This window comes from Anabrus simplex, chromosome 2 (genome assembly GCF_040414725.1).
Source record: "Anabrus simplex isolate iqAnaSimp1 chromosome 2, ASM4041472v1, whole genome shotgun sequence".
Lineage (NCBI taxonomy): Eukaryota > Metazoa > Arthropoda > Insecta > Orthoptera > Tettigoniidae > Anabrus > Anabrus simplex.
Genome location: NC_090266.1, coordinates 157781235 through 157802824, shown reverse-complemented (window position 1 = coordinate 157802824; position 21590 = coordinate 157781235). Strand labels below are relative to the sequence as shown.

The 21590-nt window shown below is 41.4% G+C and overlaps 1 protein-coding gene across 1 annotated transcript in view; it reads left to right on the top strand.

Moving 5' to 3' along the window:
- The window catches only part of LOC136863952 (26S proteasome regulatory subunit 4), a 139681-nt gene extending 119137 nt beyond the window's left edge, over window positions 1-20544 (top strand). Inside the window, exon 9 of the mRNA XM_067140402.2 lies at window positions 19758-20544. Coding sequence (XP_066996503.1) covers window positions 19758-19892 — 135 coding nt within the window. The 3' untranslated portion in view covers window positions 19893-20544. The remainder of the gene's footprint in view (window positions 1-19757) is intronic.
- Window positions 20545-21590: the final 1046 nt, after the last annotated feature.

The window sequence follows — 21590 nt, the reverse complement described above, 5'->3', positions numbered from 1 at the left end:
TGTTTCTGAAACACATTTTAATGCAAACTATATACACTTAAAAATTTAACACTGAAACACACAATAATAAACTAAACTCTGCATACCAGCTCTTGACTTTAGCTTGAATTGCAGCTCCAGAGAGAGGCATGTGTTTTTGGTTGTAATGCTCAATCCAATTAATTCTTTCGCTTCCGAGTGAGATTTGGTTACTCTGCTCACACTTAGGTTGGAAGAAGATTGAACAGTTTTTCTAATAGATTCCGCATTGTCACGAATACTTCTTGCAGTGAATTCACAACGTTCCAAACCAGCTGAAAGTCAACAATATGTTCCCCTTTCTCATAGCAATCCAAAATTTCTAACTTTGTTTCTAATGAATACGAGTTTCGTACATGCCTCTTTCCTTTGACAGGCACACTTACTTTCCTTTCACCCGGCATTTTAAATACGAAACCTGTCAACTGGAACTTCACAGTTCTATTCATCGGAACTGACAATTCACGTCTCAGCAAACACGACAGAAGATGCGCGTAGAGATGCGTTTGCCCCGTTTAACGTTGGCGTGCGACGTAGTGTACGTTACAGAGTTCGCGTATGTCTGCACCCGCCTTAAGGTATTACAGCTTCCACGTGCTGTTAACAGATGGCAGCACTAGACTTAAAACTAAAATCATGTATATACGAAATTGCGGATAACAAATCCGCATATAACGGGGTTTACCTCTATTTGGTTAAAATCCAATGTTCTGGGACTTAAATATTCAATGTGTACTTGCAGTCCACACTAATAAACATTTGTGATTACACGGGTAAGTTCATATGTCATTCTTGTATTTTCATTCTTATGCTACTAGATTACACTTACATATATAACCAAATGTATTGTGTACTATTAACATGACTGTGAGTATAAAACATTGCTGGATCCAGTAATAAAAGTGATGATTATTAGTGTTTACACTTAAGTTTAAAATATTCGTGAAAGTTCAATGTCTGCATTTGTGATATAAATCTTCACTAATCTACATGTGAATAAATCTTAATCTATCAGGAACAATATTCTTCAGCTTAGAATTGTTTCTTGGCATTCATGCAATCCACATGAAAGCTTATATCTGTGCTGGGAAACATTATGTAGATACTCAGCTCAATTTATGTAAAATTATAGTGTGGGTTGTTGATCTTGTGACGTGCTTTCCTGACTTTGTGCTATCTATTTTTGTTTAAATATCGTAACATGTTATCTTATTCCATTTTTGTGACACACTGTGTGGCATTTAATTAGTGTGAAATCTCACTCATCACAGTTGTGTTGTTGGACATATCAATTATCTGTAAGAAATAGATAGAAAGTGAAGTGTAAGAAATTTTCGTCTGCCAATTTGGAATGTCTATTGAACGTGGAATGAGAGAGAGAGAGAGAGAGAGAGTGCGTGCGTGCGTGCGTGCGTGCGTGCGTGTGTGTGTGTGTGTGTGTGTGTGTGTGTACACATACTTACTGCTGCTGTTAACTTCACGATGTGTGCTACTCGGGAGCACATCGTGCACTTCTTCATGTACGTCTGGGGCTGGTGCTTGTGGCTCTGGAGGGGCAGGAAGAGCAGCTGTTAAGGGGGTTGGGGTAGAGCGGGGCGTGTCTTCTGGGGAACAGATCACAGTTAGGCAACTGCTCTACCAACTACAACACCCTGCCCGGTACCTAAGTCGTCTACAGACGATTCCGAGTGCCGACATCGAACAGAGGTATACCCATGATCGACCGCAAAAAGCAGGCGGGCGGAAGGAATAAATCCTTACATGACCGCCAGATTTGCTCCATTCGGCAAAGTCACAGGGCCTGTATGGCGTGCCCCACTGACAAGACGCGCCCGGTAAAGTCGCACTGTTTGGAGCCTTTTGACTCACGGGACTCCCGAGAGATATCGTTGCCAACATTGGCTAGAAGGGATTCGGCCTTAGAGGCATTCAGGCTTAATCCCACGGATGGTAGCTTCGCATCACCGGCCGCTCGACCAAGTGCGTGAACCGAATGTCCGAACCTGCGGTTCTTCTCCTACTGAGCAGGGATACTGTTGCAACGACCAGTCATCAGTCTGGTAAAACTAACCTGTCTCACGACAGTCTAAACCCAGCTCACGTTCCCTATTAGTGGGTGAACAATCCAACGCTTGGCAAATTCTGCTTCGCAATGATAGGAAGATCTCGCTTAATTTACAAAAGGTATACATTTATTATACAACCTATTCAATACATACAGTACCACGTTATGTGGTTAATTAGACCTAAAAGATCTGAATATTATGGACATGTTTCGCCCTTCTTATTGGGCATCATCAGCATATTAACTAATCTTAAACATTTTTAAAAAGACGATAACATTTATAGTGTATAAGAATTGAGCTAAGATTTGTTATGATATTAAAATTTATGGAACAGTGGTTAAAAAATATGATATTGGGAAGTACAAGCACATGTCAAAATTATTGTAGACTAATTTAAAATCTTGTCTAAAAGAGTATTTGTATTGATATAAAGTTCTGAAAACGGCGTGTGTCTGGAGCTGAAATGGATCCTCTTCGTTGTGAAAGTCAGCATATATTTGCTGCGGTAGCTGCTAACATAGGTCAGAGGGTGAATTTTGTTTATATTATACGTTCCAACATTAAAAGATAGGTTAAGAAAAGGTGAATGTTATGATGTATCTTCAGTAAGTTGATGGGTTTAAAATACTCTCTGATATAACTGTTGCGAAAGTGTACTGGTTGGAGCTGCTATGAGGAGAGATTATATCAGTATATGAAGGTTATACTTGATTTTCACATAAAAGTGTAGTCTTCTAGAAGATGTAGGAACCTTGATGAATAGTGTGTCATTAAATCAAACTCCGTATGTATATCTATCTTGTTGTGTTGGCAGCATTGGTCTGTCTGGAGTTCCTACTTTGCGTGTTGTAAGGACTAAAAATGAAAGTGATGACTTGTAATGATAGGAAGAGCTGACATCGAAGGATCAAAAAGCAACATCGCTATGAACGCTTGGCCGCCACAAGCCAGTTATCCCTGTGGTAACTTTTCTGACACCTCTTGCTGGAAACTCTCCAAGCCAAAAGGATCGATAGGCTGTGCTTTCGCAGTCCCTATGCGTACTGAACATTGGGATCAAGCCACCTTTTGCCCTTTTGCTCCACGCGAGGTTTCTGTCCTCTCTGAGCTGGCCTTAGGTCACCTGTGTTATTCTTTGACAGATGTACTGCCCCAGTCAAACGCCCCGCCTGGCAGTGTCCTCGAATCGGATCATGCGAGGGAGTAATTTGCGCGGCCACGGTCATGACGCATCCTTAACATGCTTGGCTTGAGAGCACCGTGACGCCAGGGCTGAAAGCCAGTCACGCACGTGCTCTGCCCAACCGAGTAAGTATAGAAACGATGAAATTAGTGGTATTTCACCGGCGATGTAGCCATCTCCCACTTATGCTACACCTCTCATGTCTCCTTACAACGCCAGACTAGAGTCGAGCTCAACAGGGTCTTCTTTCACCGCTAATTCTCCCAAGCCCATTCCCTTGGCAGTGGTTTCGCTAGATAGTAGATAGGGACCGTGGGAATCTCGTTAATCCATTCATGCGCGTCACCAATTAGATGACGAGGCAATTGGCTATGCTCTACCACCAAGGTGGAATTTCCCCCTTTTCGCCTGACGGCAGGTCGAGGTACCCTGTAAGGGGTGTGCAACAGATTTGCGGCTGACCCCAGTTTTGCCAACAAGTCTTAGGCATAAGTGCATGATTGACGGACCCCCCGACCATTAGCGGCCGGTCTTCACATACCAAGGAGGTATGGGTACCGAAATCTTGGGAGAATTAGGAAGCGGGATCCTCACGGATAGTGGGCTTTAGCGTTACCCAGGGAAAACCTCGCGTAGGTACCCACCTGACCGCTCCCAACGGTCACCCGCCGCCTGCAGGGTGTATAAAGCCCTGCAGACTCGCAAGCCACTCCCTAACCTCGTGTTGTTGAGCAGGCGGAATGTCCCATGTCAAGGGAGTGACGGCTGGGCCGACTTGCGGAAATGAAGTAAGAAGCTTGGTATTCATGGGGGAGAGCTTTTCAATAGGGCGACCAATGATCCTATAATATGTGCTGCAGAAGTAGGTGACTCCTTCAATTTGGCCGTATGCCCTTAGGTAAAGATGGCACCCCTCACAGTACCACCAGAACCATCAGGGCGGCGCTTCCCAGGGGTGGACTTCCCCCCACAGTGAACGCCTGGCATAGTTTCTACTAGTATCCCCTTGAGGGGGGAGCTTCCCGCTCAGCAGTAGTCCGTATATTTTACGTCTGAACTTAACCCAAAAGAGAAGGAACGACCAACCACCCCCGCGGTGAAGGAGGAGACCCATAACACTATGGCCTTGACCGCGGGGACCCCTTTCCAGGTTTCCAAACCGGATCGAGTTGGCACCCACCCAACCCCCGGGCATGTCCAGGACTAGTCAACTGCCTGCAACAAGCCCTCCTGTTTAGTTCATCCCGAGCAAAGATTGGAATTTAATCCGCGCCCGGGTGGCCTTGCTCAAGGGCCAGACCCACAGGTCGGGACATGGGGCAGATACGTGCAGGACCTGGGCGGATGACAGGGCACATTCTGTCCGCACACTATCCACCTCCTTTGGCCACAGGTGGGGACATAACCACCTGGGGGGGCAAATGGGGTAGATACTCGAGCTGCCCCAGAGGCTTCGTCTCGGATACTAGGTCTTACATGCCCAACACCTCAAACGACGAGCCTCCCCGAGATCTATGACCTGTTGAAGAGAGTCGTAGTTACTCCTGCCGAAATTCTGAATGAGCTTAAAGTATAAGACAGATTTGGATTTTAAAACTTTCTGAGAATGTCGGAGCATGATTTTAATGCAGGTTACTTATACGAACTTTGCCGAAGCTATGCCATTACCACACGAACAATGAATTAACATGTTTTCCAATCCCACCGGAAAACACGCCAACATGTTAAATATGTTAAATTTAACATATCAAGTTAACATGTTAAGTCAACTATGAACCAATTGTTCGTATAATTTCATTTTTAACATGTTGTTGTTAAATGTTAATCAGTGGAGACCTGGCTTTACAAATATGTAAATAACTTGGTCGATAGCCGTTGTTAACTCATTAGAAATAAAGGCTATGTAAACAATCGCGTAATTTGAATACTCTACACCGAAATTAAGTAGGAATGCAATACACCTAAAGATACAGCAGAGCGCTTTACTGATTTCAGAGTTTAGTTTATATTTTCTTGCATCTGGTTACGTTTTGGAGAGACTATTCCCATGTAAATTTATAACGAGAATGTTATCATTTCTCTACCGCCGCTTAAATATGTTTTCTTGATACATATAGTATGGTTAAGTTAGCTTAGGTGACGCTGTTTGAATAAGAATACTGAAACGCTTGCCACAAAATGTGATTCATCATCTTCGGTACGGTATAGTTTCCTCGCTATGTGCACTTGCAAGCTTTCTTGTCGGCATTCAGCGGCGATGTCGAAGTCAATTAGTAATACCTGTCGACTGCTGTTCTCTAAAAGAAAATTTTAAATGAAAGAGGATAACACATTTTTGTAATAAAGCCTAAATAACGTGGCCAATAGCAGTTGTTAACTCGTTAGAAATACAGGCTCAAGTAAACGATCGCTTAATATTAATGTTATATACTGAAATCAAGTAGGAATGTGATAACACCTCAAGATATGGCAGAGTACATTACTGATTCAGAGGATAGTTTATATTTTCTCATGTCTAGTTAAATTTCGGAAAGGCTGTTCCCATGTAAATATGTAGCGAGGGGGTTATCATTTTCCTGTGTGCACTTGAAATATTTTTTCATGATACATGTACGGTTAGGTTAGGTGATGCTGTTTGAAGAAGAAAACTGGAACATTTGCCACAGGGGCCTCTGGAGTGATATTATTTCTTTTTCAGAATGAAATTAAACATACACTTTCACGTAGTATTGGATTTCAGAAAATAACAAACGGGTAAGCCATAGTGTGGATATTATCCGTGAAAATGCAAAATTTGAACAAACTTATTGCCATTTTATCCTGATTTTAATATGCATGGGGTTTTCCCCAAATTTTACGAAAAATCGGATATAATGACAATCCGTTATAGCGAGTAAAATGTTCGCCGTTATGAAATTTTGCTATAACAGACTTCTGCTATAATGTTAATTCCAGTAGTCGTACCCAGTGGTGAGAATAGAACACAGGCTGTTACACCATGTTGCCAGTTGGCATCAATTTAAGATATTAGCATTCAGCTGTCAGTTCATACAATATTTTTGTTGTTATTTGAATCTGCTTCCATGAATTATCTGGACTCTAGTTTTGTTTTCCTACTCCATTAACTTGAATAAGATTTTGAGCATGAATGCAATAGAAAATGACTTTTGGACTCCTCTGTTTACCTAGTCCAGCCATAAATACGTCTAAAACTTTGGGCTTGGGCTGTAGAACCAGTTTTCCAGGTAGCAAGCCACCCTAGCATTGAAGGTTGGTCCTGACCCGTGTGTGTTCAACAGCAAAAGATTGAATCTTCTTCGCATAAGCATGAAGTGGGGTGAATATTAAAACAGGGTAGCTGTAATTACCATACACAAGCTTAGAAAGTCACAAACTGGGAATTTCCAAACCTTGAAACAGCTGGATATCAGCAAGAGGTTCATCTACTGGACAGTCAAGCGATTTTCTGACACAGGTAGTGTAAAAAGATAGCACAAGGGTTGGAGTGTATGAGAACAGGGCAGCTGTTAGGGCAGTGGCGCCCCATATCCAGCAAAATCCTATAGGGAGGCAGTAGATAATGGCACATGAGCTCAACATTTCACCATGATCATTATCGAGGGTACTTTTTGAAGTGCTTGGTGTTAGAGCTATCAGCGGAGCACCAGATGTTTCCTAACACCGCAACTGATGCAGCAGAGGAAACAAATCAAGGCAGCTCCTGCAGCAGTTTGCCAACAATGGGCATCAGAGAATTCTCTTTACCAAGCCGGGCTGAATGGCTCAGATGGTTGAGGCACTGGCCTTCTGACCCCAACTTGGCAGATTCGATCCTGCTCAGTCCAGTGGTATTTGAAGATATTCAAATGCGTCAGCCTCATGTCGGTAGATTTACTGACACATGAAAGAACTCCTGCAGGACTAAATTTCGGCACCTCAGTGTTTCCGAGAACTGTAAAAGTAGTTTGTGGCAAGGTAGTTAGAGTAAGAGGTAGGGATCACGCACAGGTCTCCCCCCCATGCTTGGCTATCGATGACGTCAACATGAACCCTCAGCGCCTTGTCCTCTATATGAGATAGGCTAATACACAGCTGTAAGCTATTCTGTTTTAGCCACAAGTTAGAGATATGAGAATTTCATTGATATTTTAACATCACCTCACAAAAGGCCCACTTCACTATTACAGTAGAGTAATAATAGGAGATCAGATACAGTGTGAATCCAGCAGCGTTTCTGAAGTACACTGACTGACAGAGCAAATGCAATACCAAGAAGGAGTGGTCAGAACTTTATGCCAATTGCAGGGTAGACTGACGTCACTGAGGTATGCTCATGATGTGAAATGCGCCGCTGTGCTGCGCACGTAGCAAACGATAAATGGGACACGGCGTTGGCGAATGGCCCACTTCGTACCGTGATTTCTCAGCCGACAGTCATTGTAGAACGTGTTGTCGTGTACCACAGGACACGTGTATAGCTAAGAATGCCAGGCCGCCGTCAACGGAAGCATTTCCAGCAGACAGACGACTTTACGAGGGGTATGGTGATCGGGCTGAGAAGGGCAGGTTGGTCGCTTCGTCAAATCGCAGCCGATACCCATAGGGATGTGTCCACGGTGCAGCGCCTGTGGCGAAGATGGTTGGCGCAGGGACATGTGGCACGTGCGAGGGGTCCAGGCGCAGCCCGAGTGACGTCAGCACGCGAGGATCGGCGCATCCGCCGCCAAGCGGTGGCAGCCCCGCACGCCACGTCAACTGCCATTCTTCAGCATGTGCAAGACACCCTGGCTGTTCCAATATCGACCAGAACAATTTCCCGTCGATTGGTTGAAGGAGGCCTGCACTCCCGGCGTCCGCTCAGAAGACTACCATTGACTCCACAGCATAGACGTGCACGCCTGGCATGGTGCCGGGCTAGAGCGACTTGGATGAGGGAATGGCGGAACGTCGTGTTCTCCGATGAGTCACGCTTCTGTTCTGTCAGTGATAGTCACCGCAGACGAGTGTGGCGTCGGCGTGGAGAAAGGTCAAATCCGGCAGTAACTGTGGAGCGCCCTACCGCTAGACAACGCGGCATCATGGTTTGGGTCGCTATTGCGTATGATTCCAAGTCACCTCTAGTGCGTATTCAAGGCACGTTAAGTGCCCACCGCTACGTGCAGCATGTGCTGCGGCCGGTGGCACTCCCGTACCTTCAGGGGCTGCCCAATGCTCTGTTTCAGCAGGATAATGCCCGCCCACACACTGCTCGCATCTCGCAACAGGCTCTACGAGGTGTACAGATGCTTCCATGGCCAGCGTACTCTCCGGATCTCTCACCAATCGAACACGTGTGGGATCTCATTGGACGCCGTTTGCAAACTCTGCCCCAGCCTCGTACGGACGACCAACTGTGGCAAATGGTTGACAGAGAATGGAGAACCATCCCTCAGGACACCATCCGCACTCTTATTGACTCTGTACCTCGACGTGTTTCTGCGTGCATCGCCGCTCGCGGTGGTCCTACATCCTACTGAGTCGATGCCGTGCGCATTGTGTAACCTGCATATCGGTTTGAAATAAACATCAATTATTCGTCCGTGCCATCTCTGTTTTTTCCCCAACTTTCATCCCTTTCGAACCACTCCTTCTTGGTGTTGCTTTTGCTCTGTCAGTCAGTGTATTTCGATCTGTATAAAAGGTTGTAACAATGCTAAGACTGTGATCGCAGTGGAATGACCATTCCATATGTTCATGTTCTCAACACCTATGATAACAATAACAAGGGCCTCTATTGTTACAGACGCGAACATTGTTACAAGCAATATTGGGAAACTATATGCTGTACACTGTCAACAACACAAACAGCAAATGTTAGGAAACTGTCCTCAGAACAATACAGTAAATGTTCTCCAAGTGCCAGGAACTGACAAATTCCACGTTAACATTAGATAGCAAAGTAAAACAAAGTCACCTCCGTACAGGCCATGAAGGCCTTTGGAGGAGTGGAAGGTAAAGGCTTCCACCATTGCTAACCTCGGCACGTGATGGGGTAGAGTGGTTAGCTCTACGTCCGGTCGCCTTTGCCCCCAGGAATTAACTCATTTTTGGTGTAGGCTGAGTGAACCTCACGGCCATATGCACCTCCAGAAGTGGAAATCTCGTTTCTTAAATTTTACGACTTCCTGACGGGGATTCGAACCCACGTTCTTCTGGGCGAACCGAGCACGCCTCTGCCGCCTCAGCCAGGCAGCCCCTTAACATTAGATAGGCCATATAAATTAATTAATATACAACGTAATAAATTGCCTTTCATAAAAAATAACTGGTATGTTATACACAAAGTATAATGTTGATATTAAAAAAAGAATATCAAGCACACTTATCCTTAGCATCAGTGGAATTTCTTTGCTTTTATTGTTTCTTTATCGATGTCGTATTAACTGAAACCCGGTCTCTTGAATGTCTTACTTTTGTTTAAAGCATCCATTCGGATAAGAGAACGGCTTCTCATGAAGCAACTTGCAAGCTCATAAATTTCGGGGAATTTCTTCTTCAGGATATCCGTAAGGTTTGTGATGATGTTAGAACCCTCTTTCAGTTTTTTACCGTGGTGAAATTGAAACTACCAAGCTCGATAGCTGCAGTGCGGCCAATATCCAGTATTCGGGAAATAATGGGTTCGAACCCCACTGTCGGCAGCCCTGAAGATGGTTTTCCGTTGTTTCCCATTTTCACACCAATCGAATGCTGGGGCTGTGCCTTAATTAAGGCCACAGATGCTTCCTTCCCACTCCTAGCCCTTTCCTGTCCCATTGTTGCCATAAGACCTATCTGTGTTGGTGCGACGTAAAGCAAATAGCGAAAAAAAGAACTCTTTTTGAAATCTAATTTCCACCCCTTGTAGTTTGACCTGTTTTCTCTCCGTAATTGCTTTCTATATCCAGGTTCTTCTTTACCCTAAAAGCTACAATATAGCCTGTGAAGTTTTCAAGCAGCTCATCACTATCCTTGGTTTCGCGACTGTCCTTGAGCTGTTTTACTAGCTTTTCAAGGGCTTTAACGAACCCTTGCTCATCCTCCAGTAAATAAAGAATAAGATGTTGTGGGATCAGCGCTGGCCTTAGACTGGCACTTGATATCCGAGTTTTGATCGAGTTCATCAGTAGCATGTAACATATTTGGGCGTAATGTTTCATAATCTTCCGGAGAACAGATGGAATTTCTTATCGCCTCAGAAGCATTGAGGCTAAAAGAATCAATTACCTCACCTTTCGCGTCAGCTGTCGGAAGAGGATGGTCATAAAGCCTTCCGAACCCTCGAAGCTGATAAGGATAGCTTTCGATAATGTCTTGATTACTTCTGTCACCATTTATTTAGGTCAGTGGCTTTAGGGAATACATGAAAGTGTATGTTTCGTTCCTTCGCGTGCCTGTTATGATTTGTGCAGCCTGCAATGGCATGACAAAGCATACTGAAAAGTGTACACTATTACTACTTTTTACGTTTATCACATAAAATAAACACACATGGTTTCTTATACACCACAGATATGTTACTATCGTGTATTATTAGCACCCGAAGCTTCTGCGTGTACAGCGATTCTTATTCGAACTACCTCTACCTCATTCAGAGCAGATTCAACGCGAGGGTCCTGCGTGACGTCACAGCTCTGTTTTGCTACTGCGCACCTCTCTCGTGATCCCTACCTTGTATTCTACGTACCTTGGTTTGTGGGACATAAAGCCAGTAAGATTATTATTATTATTATTATTATTATTATTATTATTATTATTATTATTATTATTATTATTATCTCTTTACTGACAAGAAAGTCTTCACCATTGAAGAGAGCTTCAACCACCAGGATGATAGGATATATCGGGCAAGTTCTCGGGAAGCTCTTGAAAATGTTTCTAAGGTCCAGAGAAGTCATTATTTGGTGGGGGGTGGGGTGAGCTAGAAAGGGTGGCAATGTGTATGTGGAAATTATTCTGAAACCTCTCTTGAAGGACTTGGGTAACAGCGTGTTCAGCAATTAGCCCTGGACCTTACATTAAAATTCTGCACCAGCTCAGAAGGCAAGGATGATTCAACACTAGTTACAGACTAATGTACCAGACTTTATCTCCACTGCTGAATGGCCTTCTGGTAGCCCTGATCTTAACCCCCTGGACTTCAACCTGTGGACAGTGGTAGAGGGAATGGTCTGCAAGAAAGGACATCCTTCACTTGAAAGTTTGAAACATTCCTTGGTGGCGGCAGTGGCAGATTTCCCCATTGATACCGTCAATTCTTGATAAATGGCTGTTCAAAGAGACTTCCAGCCTTTGTGCATGCCAATGGATATTTTGAAGACTCACTTATGCAAACTGTAAGTAATGTTTGCGTATATGAGACTTCTAGTATCGGAAGCTGCCAAATCCATTTTCCAACATTTTCGGCAAATTTTATAGAAACTGTCCAAAATAAACCATTATCTTGAGTAACATAGCTTTAATGTACGAAGGCCATCCGGAAAGTGGTACCCGTTTGCGCAATAAAGACACAGGAGTAAATATTAACAAATATGCACATTTTTATTTGAAAGAGCATACTTTACACTACTTCTCCGCATAATCTCCAAGCAAATTTAAGCATTTGTCATAACGTGGGATGAGTTTTTGTATTCCAGCGTCATAGTCCTCCGCCACAAGCATATTGAGATACGCAGTCACGGCTCGTTTAAGTTCTTCATCGCTGTCAAATCTTTTTCCCGCCAGAAAGTCTTTGTAAAGAGATGAAAATCCGCAGGAGCCGAGTCCGGGCTATACGGGGGATGGTCGAAAGTTTCCCACTTGAATGCTGCAAAAAATGTGTTATCGCAGCTGCATGAGGCCTGGCATTGTCATGTAGGAGAATGACACCTGTAGACAATAGACCTCGCCGTCGATTTTGTATTGCCCGCCGTAATTCCTTTAATGTTTAACAATACGCATTAGCATTAATTGTGTCTCCACGGGCCATAAAATCAATGAGCAGTAGACCTCGGTGATCCCAGTAAACGGTTTTTGTGAGCTTCCTGATGGGCAGAACTGTCTTGAATTTTTTTGGTTTGGTTGGTGAATGAGCATGATGCCACTCCATTGACTGTCATTTACTCTCAGGTGATGCATAACAAACCCAGGTTTCGTCCCCAGTAACGATGCAAGTCAGGAAAGAGTCTCCTTTATCGGAATAACATCCCAGAAACGTCGGTGCTACAGCCGTACGCTTGGTTTTGTGCTCCTCTAAGCATGCGAGTTTATCAATTGTGACGTGACGATCGTTCATCACGCATTTGTCTGCTGCGCTCAGCAGTTGGTCTGTAATGACAGATGGTCTCCCTGAATGCTCCTCGTCATGTGTATTTCGCCTACCCAGGTTGAAGTTGCGACACCAGCGCCAAACAGAAGACTTGTCCATCACATTGTCTCCATACACCTCCGTTAATTGGCGATGAATATCACAAGGTCGAACATTTCATGCAGTAAGAAATTTAACCACGGCCCTCACTTCACAACTGGTGGGGTTCTCAATTTGTTAAAACATTTTAAATGATCACAGACACAACACAGGCAATGCTAGCGTCATGCAACCTCACACAGAGCAGGCAGACAAGCCACTGACGTGGTCTGACCTTGCACAGCGGCTACCAGAGTCGTCAGCACTTCATGCGGCGCTAACAGGTACTACTTTCTGGATAGCCCTTGTAAAAATTTCAAATTAGCCATTTAGCATAAAATTTTAAAATATAAAATTCTTATGGAACAATGTTGAGGAAATTTGGATGTAGCCATGTTTGATAATGAAATTGAGATTTTAGCGAGTTCTGAATCAAAGGAATGAATGATTTGAATGGTAACACCAAAAGAGATGCTATTACCTGTATAATACGATAATCACTTTTAAACTCCTTAGTGCCAGAGTCACTGAGAACAATCCTCAAAAAATGAACAAAACATGCCAGCGTCGCTCTGAGAGACTCTTCATTTCTTTATTGTTTGAGAGGCTGCTAGACTAAAAATGGTGCCTCATCTTGGCACAACCATTAAAGAGAATTCAAGCTACCATGTTCTGACAACATTCTCTTGTTTTCTGTCTCGATAATTGCCAGCGATATTAAAACTTCCTTGACTTGTTTATGCCCGACTTGTAAAAGTAGGACGTTGAAGTTTAAGAAGAGTTGTCTAAGAAAGAAGGAAATTAAAGAACTAATGAGTCCGGGAAATGTTGTGGAGCCTGTGCAAGATTGTCCAGGTCAACTTTCCTTTCTTCCTAGCCACTGTTAGTATCATCACCACTATCATTTGCTTGGTTATGTACAGTCACATTCCGTGCAGGTAATTCATTGTCTGAGGCAAAATCGGCGCTTGATTCATCACCAAGATTGGAATCACAGTCCACGAAGTCCAAGAGGTCTCCAATTAACTCGCCAGTCATCAACTATACAGCAGTTTATTTCCATTGTCATTTATTTGTCTTTACTTATGTAGTTGCTATTGTTTCACTATGCTGGATTTTAGAATTTTGGATTTTTTACACCCCTGCATGCATTTTTAGAACAAAAAATGCATTTCTTGGTTCTCATATTATGTATATGTGCCCTCCAGTGTTCGTTTTTACTCCATCTGTATGCGTGTGGTAATAGAAATTACCAAATTTTTCAAATTTTATTTTCATTAATAAATTATTTTCATTCATTAATTAATAATGTGAGAAACTTCATGATCTGAAAGTTGTCCTGAATTTAGATGACTCCCTGATTAAGTTCTGCTTTCATATTAAAAACAGAGGAGTTACATTCTTTTTTTTCGAGAGCTTTAAAACAGCCTGGCCCTTCTAGACTTCGCCTTTACATTTTTGCCTGGTACTAAAAGGGTTAATAATTAATGGTTACTAGTTTAAATTATTTTGCTATGTAACAGAAGTTTTATTACCACCTTGTGAAGGAAGGTGTCACGTGATTACTACACAGTTCAGTAATAATGTTACTGGTTTTTCCATCCCACTAACTACGTTTATGGTTTGTGGGGATGCCGAGATGCCAGAATTTTGTCCCACAGGAATGCAACGTGCAGGTAAATCTCCAAACACGAGGCTGACGTATTTGAGCACCTTCAAATACTAGCAGACTGGGTTGGGATCGAACCCACCAACTTGAGCTCATAAGGCTAGCGCTCTACTGCCTGAGCTACTCAGCCCGGCAACACAGTTCAATAAGCATTATGGAAATGAAAGGTGTTTTTTTTTTTTACATTTTTCTTGCATTGATACTACATCTGTGTCTATTTCTTCCTTATAAACTTATTTTCTTCAGTCTGAAGTCTTAGATCTTTAGCTTTTTCTAAAGCGGAATAAAATTTAAGCAGCTCATTACCCCTCCATTCTTCTCCAAAATGTTTTGTTAGTAATTTTAATACCTTATTTGAAGAAAAGGCTTCAACAGGATGACATACAGAGTAGCAGTAAACACTCACGCAGCGCATGCTGGAACACTATAGGTGGGCCGGCACAAGGTTGCACTTGACAATTGTAATTCATGTTGGCATACATACATACATACATACATACATATATTATCATTATAGACTGTTATGCCTTTCAGCGTTCAGTCTGCAAGCCTCTGAGAATTTACTACACGCCGCCACAATCCTCGATTTGCAACTAGTGTTGTGGCCTCATTTAGTTCTATACCTCTTGTCTTTAAATCGTTAGAAACCGAGTCTAACCATCGTCGTCTTGGTCTCCTTCTACTTCTCTTACCCTCCATAACAGAGTCCATTATTCTCCTAGGTAACCTATCCTCCTCCATTCGCCTCACATGACCCCACCACCGAAGCCGGTTTATGCGTACAGCTTCATCCATCGAGTTCATTCCTAAATTAGCCTTTATCTCCTCATTCCGAGTTCCCTCCTGCCATTGTTCCCACCTGTTTGTACCAGCAATCATTCTTGCTACATTCATGTCTGTTACTTCTAACTTACGTACTATATTACCATCCTGGGAAAACACATAACCTAAATACCTGAAATTATCGACCTGTTCTAGCTTTGTATCACCAATCTGACATTCAGTTCTGTATAATTTCTTACCTACTGACATCAATTTAGTCTTCGAGAGGCTAATTTTCATACCATACTCATTGCACCTATTTTCAAGTTCCAAGATATTAGACTGCAGGCTTTCGGCACAGTCTGCCATTAAGACCAAGTCGTCAGCATAGGCCAAACTGCTTACTACATTTCCACCTAACTGAATCCCTCCCTGCCATTTTATACCTTTCAGCATATGATCCATGTAAACTACAAACAGCAAAGGTGAAAGATTACAGCCTTGTCTAACTCCTGTAAGTACCCTGAACCATTCTACCATCAATTCTCACTGAAGCCCAATTGTCAACATAAATGCTTTTGATTGATTTTAATAATCTACCTTTAATTCCGTAGTCCCCCAGTATAGCGAACATCTTTTCCCTCGGTACCCTGTCATATGCTTTCACTAGATCTACGAAACATAAACACAACTGCCTATTCCTCTCGTAGGATTTTTCAATTACCTGGCGCACACTGAAAATCTGATCCTGACAGCCTCTCTGTGGTCTGAAACCACACTGGTTTTCATCCAACTTCCTCTCAACGACTGATCGCACCCTCCCTTCCAAGATGCCAGTGAATACTTTGCCTGGTATACTAATCAATGAGATACCTCGATAGTTATTGCAATCCTTCCTGTTCCCTTGCTTATAGATAGGTGCAATTACTGCTTTTGTCCAATCTGAAGGTACCTTACCAACACTCAATGCTAATTTTACTACTCTATGAAGCCATTTCATCCCTGCCTTCCCACTCTACTTCACCATTTCAGGTCTAACTTTCATCTATTCCTGCTGCCTTATGACAATGGCGTTTATTTACTATCCTTTCCACTTCCTGAAGCATTATTTCACCAACATCATTTTCCTCCTCCCCATGGGCTTGGCTGTTTGCAACACCACCTTGATGATTTCCTTTTACATTGAGAAGATGTTCAAAATATTCCCTCCACCTCTCCAGTGATTCCCTGGGATCTATTATGAGTTCACCTGAATTACTCAAAACACTGTTCATTTCCTTTTTCCCTCCCTTCCTAAGATTCTTTATTACTGTCCAGAAAGGTTTCCCTGCTGCTTGACCTAGCCTTTCCAGGTTATTACCAAAATCTTCCCATGACTTCTTTTTGGATTCAACAACTATTTGTTTCGCTCTGTTTCTTTCATCTACGTACAAATCCCTGTCTGCCTCGGCCCTTGTTTGGAGCCATTTCTGATAAGCCTTCTTTTTACGTTTACAGGCTGCTCTCACTTCATCATTCCACCAAGATGTTCGCCTTTTCCCATCTTTACACACTGTTGTTCCTAGGCATTCCCTTGCTGTTTCTACTACAGCATCCCTGTATGCCACCCATTCACTTTCTATATCCTGAACCTGCTTACTGTCTACTGTTCGAAACGTCTCACTAATCATATCCATGTACTTCTGTCTAATTTCCTCGTCCTGGAGATTTTCTACCCTTATTCGTTTGCAGACAGATTTCACTTTCTCTACCCTAGGCCTAGAGATACTTAGTTCACTACAGATCAGATAGTGGTCTGTATCATCGAAAAATCCCCGAAAATCTCGTACATTTCTAAAAGATTTCCTGAATTCAAAGTCTGTTAAGATATAGTCTATTATGGATCTGGTACCCCTAGCCTCCCATGTGTAGCGGTGAATAGCCTTATGCTTGAAGAATGTATTCGTAACAGCTAAACCCATACTAGCACAGAAGTCCAGCAAACGCTTCCCATTCCCATTAGCTTCCATATCTTCCCCACATTTACCAAACACCCTTTCGTATCCTTCAGTTCTATTCCCAACTCTCGCATTGAAATCGCCCATTAGCACTATTCTATCCTTGCTGTTGACCCTGACCACGATGTCACTCAATGCTTCATAAAACTTGTCAACTTCATCCTCATCTGCACCCTCACATGGTGAATACACGGACACAATTCTTGTCCTAATTCCTCCCACTGACAAATCTACCCACATCATTCACTCATTTACGTGCCTAACCGAAACTATGTTGCGTGCAATGGTATTCCTGATAAAGAGCCCTACCCCTGACTCTGCCCTTCCCTTTCTAACACCCGTCAAGTATACTTTATAATCTCCTATCTCTTCCTCCTTATCTCCCCTTACCCGCACCACTACAAAAATGAAATGATGAACGTCACCTGTCAGTCAGAATCACTAACCTACTACTTTTTATGTCAGATACAGTTACGCATTTTATTCATGTTAATTTGTATTTAATTCTTTTATTTTCGTACACAAATATGAGCATTTAAAAGTATTATAAGGTTTAAGTGAGCCACAAAATAAATACGAACTATTTTCAGTTGACTGTTGTTAGCAATATGGGTATTATAGTGGTGCCATCTATAACTAGCTTGACTACCATATTGAAGTGTTGCCGTTTTGTCCGTCGCCGCTAGCACATGGTCAGGTGTGATTCGCGCGTTTATGAAAGTTTGGTTTTCTTTGTGAGATAATTGTTAAATTTTATTTTAACGAATGCAGTGTGATGTCACGGAAACAACATAGTCATGAACCGCGAAATGATAATCTTTTGCGCCCGGAGTGGCCCTTTAATCGTCAGGCATTAGAATTAGTGCCGAGAACTCATGAGTTTTACGAGAGGGAGAGGAAATTCGTGCACTTGTATAGCCGTCTCTCTGTTCCTGCAGATCAAGTTGTGGAACGTATATGTCAAACATTAGGGCTTTCAAAGCGTACTGTTATTCAGACAGGTGTTCGCCTCCAAGAAAGGAGGGAAAAAGGGACTGGGAAACATAGCAGTAGCGGAAACGGGGCTGATGCTGGGGCCTTATTTCACAACACTCCGGGAAAGAAATGAATTAAGCTATCTTTTGTAACTGGAATTAATTGTTTCCAGGCTGATGCAATACCAAGACACGTGTATGATTATTACAGCTCAAAGCCCCTTCTTTCATTGTTATGGACAATACACCTACCACTCCGTAATAATGGATAAGACCCCTACTTCGAGCGCCCGTAAAGAACTGTTAGTAAAGAAATATCCCAGCGCATATGTGTATGACTAAATTAGTCAGCGAGGTAGCGAAGGAACAAGGCCACGAGGTTACTAGATTGCCGCCGTACCACTGTCACTTAAACCTCATTGACTTGGTATATGGAGTGAAGTAAAACATAACATACGCACGAATAACAAGTCCTTCACAATTACTGAAGTGGAAGGACTGTTCCGGGAGATTATTGCTCGAATGGATGCGGCATTGTGGAGGGCCATGTCGCAACATTCATTAACTCGGCAATGGCAATACATGGCATCATCAGGGGACTGTCAGGAGTTAATGATCTGTCTAGACGACGACGACAATGACAACGAAGGTGACAGTAGTGATGGCAGTGATCTGGAGGGTACCTTTGTGAATCAGGTATGAAAAAAAAAAGTTTCTGAATTTTCGTAAATTTTATAGATTTTACTTGAAACCTTTCGTGTTAGCACAGATGGATATTATTCTAACATTTATTGGTGTATTTAAAGTGAGATTCTTGTCAGCCGATTTCTTCCGTATTTTCTAAAATCGCGATAATAAGGGAACTTTGTAGTACTCTATATGTATCTCGTATTATTTTGTGTGATGAAATATTTTATTGTAAACTTAATTGGTATGTTGAAAGTTTGATTTTTGTTCGGCCGATTTAATTTGTATTGTGTATCATCGCGATGACATTTAAAGCATTTCTCCCATGTTTTTAAGAACTCACGTGTTGTGCAGTCAGCTGTTGTTGCGGCGGCAACATCGCTTTGTGCGCCATTGCAGTGTGACCAACATTGTGCACAGCTGTCATGTGCAACCTTATGCCGGCCCACCTATACATGTCGCTACAGGTGTTGGATTTGGCGAATATTGAAACTCAACCTCATATTTGACTACATAATTTAATGGAATATGTTGGATTTTGATTCAAAATCATCATTGCTTTGAATTCTTTGGGATAAAAACTCTCAGTAGCAATGTCAAAAAATGGATTTGACAAATTTTGATACTAGGCATTAAACATTAAAAAGAAATTGATAAATCTAGAACCATATTTCACTTATTCACGAAATACTGTAGTTTGTGACTGTATTTATGGCTAGACTAAGTAATTATATATGTTAATAAACAATAAAATTTAATGGCCTACAAGAAAATTGCCATCAATGGAAGGACTACACAAGAAATTATTCCTTTGGATACAGCTCTGTGTGAAAGTGACTCTGTACATATTTTAAATCATATTTTTTATTTCAAGCTTTTCTTTTCCTGTATATATGTTACAGCTTCTTTTTTCTTTTGTTTTTCTTTTTTAAACCTCTTCTTGAGCATACTGAAAATTGAGTTATGTTGCAAAATCTTTTAATTTTGTATTCTTTCAGGCTATTTGTACAGAAGCTGGTTTAATGGCCCTGAGGGAAAGGAGAATGAAGGTAACCAATGAAGACTTCAGAAAATCAAAGGAAAGTGTTCTCTATAGAAAGAAAGAGGGTACTCCTGAAGGACTCTATCTATAATTTTCATATAAGGAATATAGTCTCACTTAATTTAAAGTACTACTTTTCTCTTTTGGCATCATTACTAGAAAATTATGGCTCACAGCGGACTTCATACTTACGTGTATTAACATTGGTAGTGAAGCTTTTTGTAATTGCATAATTTTGATACCTTATTTGCCTGAATAATTTTCACATTTTTTTGACCAAATTTTTTGTTCTAAAATCAAGCTGCATAAATTACGCAGACTTTATCTTGAAGGTTTAAAATTATACTGAAATCGCAGATAAAATCAATAAAATCACTATGATAGCTGTGAAAATACCATTTTGTATGAACATTGAACATTCATTTACAAATAGGGCCGATGACCTTCGATGTTAGTCCCCTTTAAACAACAAGCATCATCATCGTTATTTACAAATAAGACGAGCATTAATAAAAACATCATCAAAATATTGTGTGCCGTATATACATTTGCCTTAATTTACCAACATTTGGGTGCAAATGTTATTTATAGAAATTAATCAGAATTAAATATTGCAATAAATAATCATGTTGCATTGTATTAAAATGGTGAGAAAATATCTGCAGACTGTTTTTAGGACATGTTTTATAATCTCAGTAAGAAAATAATAAATGTCAGTTGGAAGAAAAATCTCACATTGATAACCATCTTCACTTTTATTATTCCTACTTTTTCTCTTTTTTTTTTTTTTTTTTTTTTTTTTAATCCATGCTTCCCAAAAATTTGTGATTAATTCATTTATTTTATGTATAGGCTGGTTGCAGAAGCGGCCATCTCCAAGTGATTTAAATTTTCAGGAGAGACTAAAAACTTGCACGATGTAGACAGTTGGGCCTGTGATGACTAAAATGAACTTAAATATTTGTTAAAATGTATTTTAAAATAGAAGAACATAATAGCATATTATAAATGTAATTTTTGGAAACATTGACATTTTGAATCTTAGAAGTGAAGCTTCCATGGTGTGAAGAATTATTTAATTTCATTTCCGGGTTGAACCATGTTGTACTTGTCTGCACATCACGTACAGTTTGCCGACGTTTCGAATACATTGCAGTATTCTTTGTCAAGGCGACTGAAATACCCCTACTCGATCCAAGGTAATCAGTCTCCCAGGCAGAAATTTCTGTGCAGACAACTACAACACGGTTCAACCCGGAAATTAAATTAAATAATTGACATTTTGAGTTTGGAGACGGTGGCTTTTGCAACAGATATTTGGAAAAGGCTGGCAATAAACTGAAAGACATTGGAAGTACAAAACTGTATTTTACCCTATCTTAGCAGAAATAAATAACATGAATACAGTAATAACAGATGACACTCATTAAAACTCATTACTGTAGGTACTTAGCATTTTAACCTTTAAACTTATGGTAGTAAATGCTAAAAATTTCACACTAAACTTAGCTTCTGGTAAATGTTCTCAAATTTCTTCATCATAATTTTTCTCAATGCTAGAGTCATGAGGTCTTTGTAAAAATTAAGTATATCCATCTTCTGCCAATGAGGCCTAAAATGTTTACTTAGGAGGGAACATCTTTTAACTTCAGTTTTGCTTAGACAGATTACTTCTGGATTCATCACCACGTTCTTTCCTTCTTATAAACACCCAGTTTTAAGCCAATAATAATATTTTATTAACGGTAATACCATTTTACACAACAATAGAGAAAAATAAAATAAAACA